Below are 9,930 nucleotides of genomic sequence, written 5' to 3' on the forward strand. Positions count from 1 at the left end.
TAAACATTTAAAATTCTACTTTCAATAATTTGTTAATAAGTTTTGTTCCAAACATCAAAGTAAACATATTTGTATATAATAATAAATAATTTAATATATTTAATAAAAAAATTGTAGTTCTACGTACTGTAATATATAATAATCTATATAATTATATTAAGTTTAATTGAATTCTCAAAGGCTTTTGTTTATTTCGAATGCTCAGACAAAATGCATTGTTTAAGGTAAATTTCGTAACGTTTAATAAAATATTCTAGTTAAAATACGTATTTTTAAAATATGTTTTTAATAAATAATATACTTTATTCCTTCACTGTCTGATTTGTTGTGAGTTGTCTTTGTAGGTATGTATATACTCGTATATGTAATAATGGTTAATTAAAAATTTAAACATTAAAATTGTGCTTAAAAATAATACGATTTACGCACTAAGATTTGTTTAATACTTTTAATGGTGCTACATAAAATTCCACATTTAGAACATCAGCCTTACAATTATAATTAATGAGTAACATTTGTATTTCTACTGGGATGCCACGCCCTGTGCATGCTGCAGACCAGTGCACAAGTAAAGCATTATAACACTCAGGGCCTGGACCCTTTCTTCGGATTTGAATAACATAGTTGATTTGTTAATGAGTTTCTTTTGTGTTGAGTTGCCGTCGATGGAATCGGTTTTCGAGATGACAGATAATGAGGAATGTACTGCCGTCTCACTGTCCAAAGCTAAACGAAGTTTACTTAACTAATAAAAAAAAAAATTTTAAAAATTAATAAATTTGTATTTAATAAACAAAGATATATACTTTTCCTTACCAGTAAATTTATTTTATCAACTCTGTCAATGCCAGCAATTTCACAATAAAGATTTTTACTGGCAGTTTTTGCGAGCGTCATCAGATCTTCCTCTTTTGAGATCAGTATTATCGGTTCAGTTACACAACTTATTTGCTCTGCACTCAGCTCAGTAAGTTCTGCGGAAATCTGTTCTAGCCTTTGTGTGACTTGTTCAAATGGATTTTGATTTGTGCAGATTAAAGATGCTTTCCTTAAGAGTGGAATAAAAAGTAAAATCAAAAAACATGGAATATAGAAAGCACCATCGTTACCTTGACGGAGTACGTTGTGGGCTCGGTGGCAGACTTTTTGTATTTGTCAAGTTGCTGGAATTACCATTATTGCTGGAAGCATTATTGCCGCCCGCAAATGTTGACACAATACCAGGAATAGCCAAATTATTAGCAGAATTGACACGTTTAATACCTTGTGCTAACAGGCCAGACAAACTGGAGCGATGTACTTCCAGACCGGGAGTTTTCGGTTGATTTTGCTCATCATCACTGATATTTGGTGGTATTTCATCATTTTCAGTTGCCTCATATGCAGTAGCTTCAGTTACCGTGAACTCTGGTGTATTTGTGGTGTAAGCCTGTGTCTGTGAAATTGAATTGGTGCAGTCAACTGGCCCACAAACCGTTGAGTTCTGACATTTTGTGACGCATTTTTTATGGCAACACATAAAACATTCCCGACACTGTACAGCATCCTTCAACCAAATTTTCTTGCCACAAAAATCGCATTGAGTTGCACGTTGGAAATGTGTGCGTATGAAATTATGAGCGCGTGGTGGAACCAAACTGATTGTGGAAGTTGTTAAATCAGTTGAAGTGGACTTTATGGAAATATTATCCGAAAAGCCACTGTCATCATGTCTCTCTGCTTGCGAGTTCCTAAAATGAATTCATAATGTTAAACTGTATAGGTTATTCAGTATATTTATTTAAATAAACTTACTTTGTTTTTATTTTCATTGCCTGCTTGGAAGGTGTTTCAACAGCAGCCAAATTCGGATTACCATCCCAAGAGAAAGCAAAAAGTATATCGCCATAGCACAAATTTGCATTGAAACCAGACTGATTATATAGCTCATGGGATTTTCTACAAAAAAGTTTTTCTAAGCGAGAGATTATTAACATGAATTTTGCTGTAACTTACAAATTCTGTATCATCGGCGGATTTAGTTCATATTTTTTCCAGCATTGAGTTAGACTAGTCTCACAACATTCCGCCAATATTTGATTAATTGGTATATTGACAAAGCCAAGTAATAAGCTATCACCAGAGCATTTACCATAGACACAGCAATTTAAGTATTTACACTGCGCATCCAACTTGAAATTACTTAAATCTTCCATGTTCACCAAACGACTGAGTCTACAGTCTATCGTGGAATGCTGATAAAAGTGTTCCACATCATTTACGCTATCACCCAAACTTTTCAAACGTCGTCGTGGCTTTTCCTCTACTTTCGCAGTTAGTTTTGCTTTACCTTTTGCATCCTCGTCCTTAGTGCTGTCGGTGCTATCACGACTTATAGTCTTTTTTAATGCTCTTGGTATGAGTTTTACCCTCTTCGGTGAACTAGTTGGTGTATTTCCCAAACTTGACTCACTTGAAGTACCTCTATCACCAGATCCATGCCGGGTTGCTAAATACTTTACACTTAATTCATTATCACTTGGTTTGTTGCTGCTGTAAACATTACTTAAATCACCAAGATCCTCATATAGCTCCAGGTCTTCCAGTATAGCATCATTGCGTATAATACCTGGTATAATACGTTCTATACGTAAAGTGAATACTGAAGTTTGCAATGCCTTAACAATTTTTGCCACTTGCTGTATGGTAGAGACACGTTTTCCTTCGATAGCAATTAATACATCATTCGATCTTAAATTTGATTTACAAGCTGGAGTATTTGGTAGAACAGCATCGATTTCTACGAAAAGCTCAGTTTGTTTGAATATAATGCCAATTTGCTGATTCTTCGCCTTATGTATCTCCACATCTAAGGAGACTATAACATTGCGATCATCTTTCTGACGTGCTTCTACAAAGGCCAATGATGCCATAGTAAGTGTGCAATAAATGTCAGTGATATGCGTTGGGCACATAAGACGGGAAAGTTCTGATACTTTTACATCCAGTAGGCCATTTGATTGTATTTCGTTGTCCCCCAAATCTTCTTCAGGAGTTTTATGAAAAAATGGTTTATAGCGTAGTTTGTAATTTGGCAAAGTGTGTTTGCGACGTACCGCCTTACGTATTTGATTCGATATCAAACTAGTTATGTTTGATTGCATTTGACGACCTTGATATTTCGACTCCACGGCCAAATCAATTTCCGGATCACCGAGAAAACTTAATGACCAATGAGTGTACGGTTTTCTGGTGAACTGCAGTCGCGCTAAACCAGATAGCTGCTTTACTGTAATTGTATAAAAATTAAATATATTATTTAATAAAATATATATTAAATTTGATTTTAACGTTAGTGATTATTTTACTTAACATAAACTAATATATTTAATAGAGAGGTTTCGATCAACACCTATATGGTCAGCCAAAAATTCAATAAATCAAAAAAATAAATAAAAATAAAAATGTTACTACAATTTACTACTATTCGTAACCTATTCGTAAATAAATCCTAATAAAATATAGTGACAGTAAAACATCTACAAATGTTGTCCCAAAATTAACGCAAGATTTGAATTTGTCTCCATTCATACAGTAATGGAGACAGTTGGCAACCATGTGACAAAATCATTTGATAGCTGATTGTTTACGGTGTAGGGTAGTACCATGTTCCCACTGCAGCTAAATTGATTTATGTTAATCAAATTAAGATTTGGTCGTTTCCATTGGCATAAGTTGATATATGCATGCACAAGAGCTGCATATGTTATAAAGTTCTGTAAAAGTTCTTGGAGAGGGTTTGTTTGTTTTGTTAGCAGAAATTAATTAATAGATAATGGAATATGCGGGAAATGTGAATATTTATTTATAAAAAACAAACATTTAAGAAAATTATCTTGTTTGTTTGATTTTCGATCATTTCCCTTTTGGTGTATTTTCTATTGATTTATTTTTCACTAATTAAAAAGTACAAAAGCTCTTTGTATCATTAATCAAACTTCATTAGCAACCTAAATTAAATAAACTACTTGAACGTAGGCAGTGGAAACATATAATAAAACAAGATATATTCTTTGTTGAACAATATTTCAAAAATAATTTGAGTCTTGCGGTCACAGATTTTTTTTCAGGGTCGAAAAATATGGTCGAGCGTAAGTAGAGCGTAAGTTTGGTAAAAGTCCAGAAACACCAATTCGACGTTATGGACAAGAATTGCATATTAGGCACTGAAGATCTGTGTCATCATGCTTATAAAGTTCAATCGATAGGAGAACTGCCGACTAATGGCAATGCACTGCAAAGAGAATTTATTAAACTAATTATTGAAAATTAATGAGCGGTCCCGATTTCTGGAACAAAATCATTTTCAACGAATTGTAAATATTGCTGCATTTGTGGTTCAAAGAACCCATTTATGATTGACTTGTATATTATTCCATATATAAGCCTATACTGTCCACTTTATAAGTCAAAAAAAAAAAAGAAATAATAATTTATAGAAAAAACCTGTGTTTTATTTAATTTTGAGACACTATTATTTATAAAAATATAAATAAAAAGTGAACACGTTAGTGAAAACATATTAATCACACACGTTTACCTCTTAATGTTAGTGAACCTTTTTTTCCAAGTACCATGTCCGCATCAATTGAAGTACGAAAATTTCCTGTGTAGTGTATTTCCAGCAACAAATCTAGATTCTCAATAAGCCCCTCAGTGTCATCGAGTTCAACATTGTGTACCCGCAGCGTTTTTATCTCAGGAAATTGATCACCCAACTCAAGTTCCTTTATCTGGAAGTAAACCAATAAACATTAACACGTACAAATAAAACACAAACACTTGATGTGAGAGTGTCAGTATCTTAACCACAATAGCAAATACCGGCAGTGACAGCAACTAATCACATTTAAACTTAATTGTTTATTGTGTTGTTTGTTGGTTTTTCATTAGTCTTAGGTGTGTGCTCTAAGGACTGTAAATGAATTCACAGCATTAACCTCAACGTGCCTACTCGACGGCATCATTATTTGCATTCACACAGTGCTTGAATGTTCTTTTCTTTTCAACACAGGCACATCAAGCTCTGCCGTGTTACATGAACGATGGTAACCCACATTCACCTAACGACCTTTAAGCCTCCTCTTCCTGCTTACTGTGCTCTGTGTGTATCATTTTAAAATGTTTGTTTACAATGTTCTCATGTTGTTTACAGCCTTCAACATTTTTTTGTTTAATTTTGCCACTTCTAATTAACATTTTACTAAAATATTTCCTAACACCTTTAGGCGGATTTTTTATTTTTGGGGGAAAGGGAGAAATTTATTGAAATTGTGAGGATTAATTGTTGTCTTAAACAATGATTTCATTAAAACTAATCATTAAAATGGCAACTGTTGTAATTAAATAATTAATTTGTATGAAAAGGCAGTCAGATATATAAGAACCCATAGCTTAATCGACTTAGTTAGCGATACTCAAATCTTAGCCAGATTTATAGGAACCCATAGCTTAATCGATTTAGTTAGCGATATTCAAATTTTAGTTGGCACAATATAAAAATAGATAAGTTTATACTAAATATTGTGCCGATCGAGATTTCAATATCGCTATCTAAGTCCATTAAGCTATATGGTATATATCTGACTGCCTTTTCGTTCATTTGGATGTTAGTAGACAAACTAGTCTTTTAGTTTTTGAAATATTAAAATAATACCCTGCACATTGAATATTTTCAATCGAGTGATATATAGCCAATTAAAGACGACAATTGTTCTGGACCACTAGATAAAATCGTTGAACCGCATTATGTAGTAAAAAAGAAAGAAATTAGAAAATACAAAATCCCCACTAGTTCCAACGGAACAATCTTTTGTCCGAATGTTACCCATCAGGAAAAGAGAAAGAAGGGACTTTTAAAAAATATGGGTTATGTAAATATTTACTGATTTAAAATCACTAGAAATTTAATATTGGAAAAGATGAAGATAAGAGTTTAAAGTAGAATTAATTGTTACCGAACTATTAATTAAAAAAAAAGAAAGATGTTTAAAAAAAATGTTATAGTTATTTTTAAATCATATTTAAAATTATATCTCTACTAAATGTTTACTTTTAATGTCGAATATCACGCATCTTATAACGACAATAAACTATTTATACGTTAGAAGGATTAGAACAGTAATTAAGAAACAACAACAAAAGTTTTAATTAATTTATTGAAATTTGTGTGGCCATACCAAGCTGTTTCCAGAATTGCTATCGTTCCGATGTACTCATCGTTAGCTGAACCATTCTAACTTTTATTTAAATTAATGAGTACAATTTCTCCCACTTATGAAGAAACTTTCTCAAAACAGTATTCAAAAGACCAATTTATATGTATATTATATGAAAATACATATCAAATTTCAAAAGCAATAGGTGTCTTTTTAAATTATTGTGGAATATTATAGATACCAAGATTATATCTAGTTCTTATAGGTACGTCTATAAGAAGTAGTGGAAGCATGCGATGCGTCTTACGTATGGCTTAAAAGCTCACTGCACTCTCGGGACAATGGCGTAGTCACTATGTTTTGCAGATCACGAAATTCATTATAATAGTATTTAGAGAATAGTGCTAAGGGGAGCGGTGTGGTATATCATAGAAACTAATAGTCGTTTCTAAGTTTCTTTTGGTAGTTCACAATATTAATTTTAATAAAAGTTACATCCAACGCACGATTAAACTGGGAGTGACTATACTACATAGTAATTTTTAAAACTGATCTTGTGAAATTTATATCTGTAATACTGCGTACCATAAGCTAGGTATAATCACTGGCTATTGTATTATATAAATTTGTAATTCTGTATTGCACTAGCAGCTATTTTATTGATACGTAAATAGTGAAATTAATAAATATCTGTATCTAGGTTAGGTAGGGTGACACTTGCCCATTATAACACACAAAAAAGTATTGATTCATAATTATACCGTCTTATATACCCACTGTATATAGAAGGTAATATTCTTATGAATGTAATTTTCAAGAGTATTATTGAAACAAAATTATTTAGTTAATTTTTTTAACAGTTATTTTTATAAGTTAACAAGTTCCCCCAATATTTCTAATGATTCAAATATGAACAATTCTAGTTAATATAAGTACTTATACATTAGGCAAATATATGTCATAGCAGTACAGTTTGTATTATCTATAGATTATATTGTCAAGGGAGAGGATCTATTTAATTGATGCACCCTCTATATACGCCAATGATAATTATTAAAACATATCATCAAATACTTCCGAATTTTATATTCAACTTTAGTCTAATTATTATGGTAGGTATATGCTCTTAATATTACTGCAGAAGATTTGTTCATATCTGTTCTAGCATATATTAAACTACTGAAAGAAATTAAACTGTACTGTACCAAACCAATAGGCTATTGTTTCACAAAATTCTACTCGAACAATATACTAAATAAACTCTGAAACAAATCAAAAAATGCTTAGTGTTTGTGTTCATGAACACTATAGTGTACCGTTTGTGATTGCATTAGTGAACACAAACACTAGAAATTGTTTGATGTTTGTTTGTTTATTTAGTGTTTGATATTTAGTGTGTTTGATATTTAGTGTGTTGTTTGTAAATTGTTTTTCCAAAAAAATACAAAACAGTACACTTTGTTCGTTATTGTGTATATTGTATGTGGGTTTTTATTTAGTGTGTTATTCATAGAAGATTTATTTATAGCAAAAATACAAAATAGTACACTATATTTGGTACTGTGAAGTTTTTGTTTTGTTCACTGGTTTAAAATACGAGAGAACGGATATCGGCAATTATTCTATTATGAGAATATATAATAATTTAACTCAAGTTATTTCGAATATGAGCAATTCAGTACGATAGTGTACTGTTTATTTTCACTATAAAATTTATGTAGATTATTAGGTTTTTCCAGTGTCGATCAAATGAGTATACTGCACTTCCCAGAGGTATAAGAAAAGTTGCTATTTGTTATGAATAAGGTTAATCTATAATTCATAACTCACAGTTTATAATTTATATTGAAACAATATAAGAAATTTATATCAGAGAAAATAGCTAACACAGAACAATTACAAGTGCTATAAATAGCTATAAAAAATGAATAATTATATACGATAAAATTGTAAATAGTAAGATAATTTTTTAATGTGCAATAAAAAAAATTTTATTGTAAATTTTTGAATTGAAAAAGTTTCTATTTTAATATGTACTTGCGTGGTTAATGGCTAATTGTTTTATATTTACACTAAAATCTACTGAATCACGACATATTAAAGCCACGTTCCCAATGTTGACCCTCCCAACAAATACAAAAAATGTCATGTATTAAATTCGATGATAGAAGACATTTTCAGATACCTTTGTCGAAGTATATATGTATCTTTGTGCAGTTGTGGACAGTTCAGTAGTATGTCAAGTGCCCTAAGTTACCCCAATGACTCGATGACAGTTATGTTGACTTACCGTTAGTTTGTCAAACAATTTGCCAGTTGTCGTTTTGGCAATTAATTCATCCAATTCGAGTGAAAGTTTGCGATAGAACCACTTTCGCACTCGATTGGAACTCTTTAATTCATGGAACAGAAACTGCATAACAAAATTCACAGCAAACAAAGGCGCTGAGAGCGCGTCATTGGTGGCATTCAGTGCCGAAGCCGAGGAGGGAGTTGCATTAATAGTACGTGCTGTTTTTTGTATTGCCTAAAAATGAAAAATAAATATAATTTCATGTGAAAACATTTCTGTTTCATTATTTCGCCTTGTTCTTACCATTGGCAGTGAATACTTGGCATTCATATTTTTCTGTTCCTCACTCTCTTCGGGCATGTTGGCGAACTTGACGTATACATAATACTGCAGTAGCAACATCGACACGGCGCCAATTATCATGAAAATTAAACAAATCAACAGCAATATGGATATGGGAACATCCATTGTTTTGTTATTTGAAGATTCTAATTAAAACTATAAATTCACTTTCACTAGATGAACTCTAAGTAGATATAGAATCTATATATGCACTATAAATAGATGTGTGTGCATATGTTCAAGGAATGCAATTTCTTTTTTTTTTCTTGCACAATTAAATATTAAATTGAAGACATAACTTATCGCTTTTCATTAATTAAACAAACGGATTGAATTAATAAATTTTTTAATTATTGATTAAATTAATCACAAAAACTGTTAAATTCACTAATTCAAGCTGCATATTTTTGCTGCTTAGAATTCTCGATGTACTCGGAACTTCCGCTTTTAGACCACACAACATGTATACTGATTCGGTTACAGCGCGTTCATATGCCCTTAGTCCGCCGCCTGTTTAACCGTACTTAGGGTTGTTTCTTGTATTGTTTCGTTCCACCGAACAGAAGAGCTATTCACATGACATATAATCAATATCTGCGCATGAGTTCACCAAAACCTGCAACAGCTGTTTTGGTGGAATTTAAACGATTTGTTTTTGTTATGTTTGAAATTTGTTTTTGTTTTGCTTCACCTTTTTTGTAAACATGTGGATAAGGTAAACAACTTTCATCCTTAACGTGAGACCCCAAAAGTGGTGGCTTTTATGTTGCGTACACTTTAACATATATTGTAAAAGCGGTGAAGGGAAGGAATAATAATGTAGCACGAAAACTTTAAGATTTTATGATTTATGACTAAAGTTTTTTTCACTGCCAACGAGTCTCTGTAGATATCATAAATTTTATTTCTTTAAATTGAAAAAATTTCAGCAAACTTCATAACACACCCATTTCCTATTATTTTTGCCCTCCCATTTAGTTTTTTTGCGATTACTTATTTACGATTTACAGAAATGCAAAAAATTAATTCCTTTTTTGCTTAGGGTATAGGTACGTATCAAATAGTAACTTATCACGAATTAAATCATCTATCTCCATG

The 9,930-nt window shown here is 31.7% G+C and overlaps 1 protein-coding gene across 1 annotated transcript; it reads right to left on the reverse strand.

The window, feature by feature from the left end:
• Positions 1-223: 223 nt before the first annotated feature.
• LOC119669295 (PDZ domain-containing protein 8) lies at positions 224-8,983 on the reverse strand. Its single transcript, XM_038079135.1, has 8 exons — positions 8,794-8,983; positions 8,488-8,724; positions 4,580-4,772; positions 1,996-3,268; positions 1,795-1,938; positions 1,110-1,730; positions 817-1,048; positions 224-745 (listed from the first exon to the last, which is right to left on the reverse strand). The coding sequence occupies exons 1-8, from the start codon at positions 8,956-8,958 to the stop codon at positions 524-526; spliced, it is 3,087 nt and encodes a 1,028-aa protein (XP_037935063.1). The 5' UTR covers positions 8,959-8,983; the 3' UTR covers positions 224-523.
• Positions 8,984-9,930: the final 947 nt, after the last annotated feature.

This window comes from Teleopsis dalmanni, chromosome 1 (assembly GCF_002237135.1).
Source record: "Teleopsis dalmanni isolate 2A chromosome 1, ASM223713v2, whole genome shotgun sequence".
Classification (NCBI taxonomy): domain Eukaryota; kingdom Metazoa; phylum Arthropoda; class Insecta; order Diptera; family Diopsidae; genus Teleopsis; species Teleopsis dalmanni.

Bases quoted from the DNA above. Each gene is read 5' to 3' on its own strand.
- LOC119669295 (XM_038079135.1), bottom strand. From the start codon at position 8,958: ATGGATGTTCCCATATCCATATTGCTGTTGATTTGTTTAATTTTCATG. The intron at 8,725-8,793 runs GTAAGAACAAGG...TTTCATTTTTAG, and splicing joins CCAAGTATTCACTGCCAATG to GCAATACAAAAAACAGCACG. The intron at 746-816 runs GTAAGGAAAAGT...TTTTTTTATTAG, and splicing joins TTGATAAAATAAATTTACTG to TTAAGTAAACTTCGTTTAGC.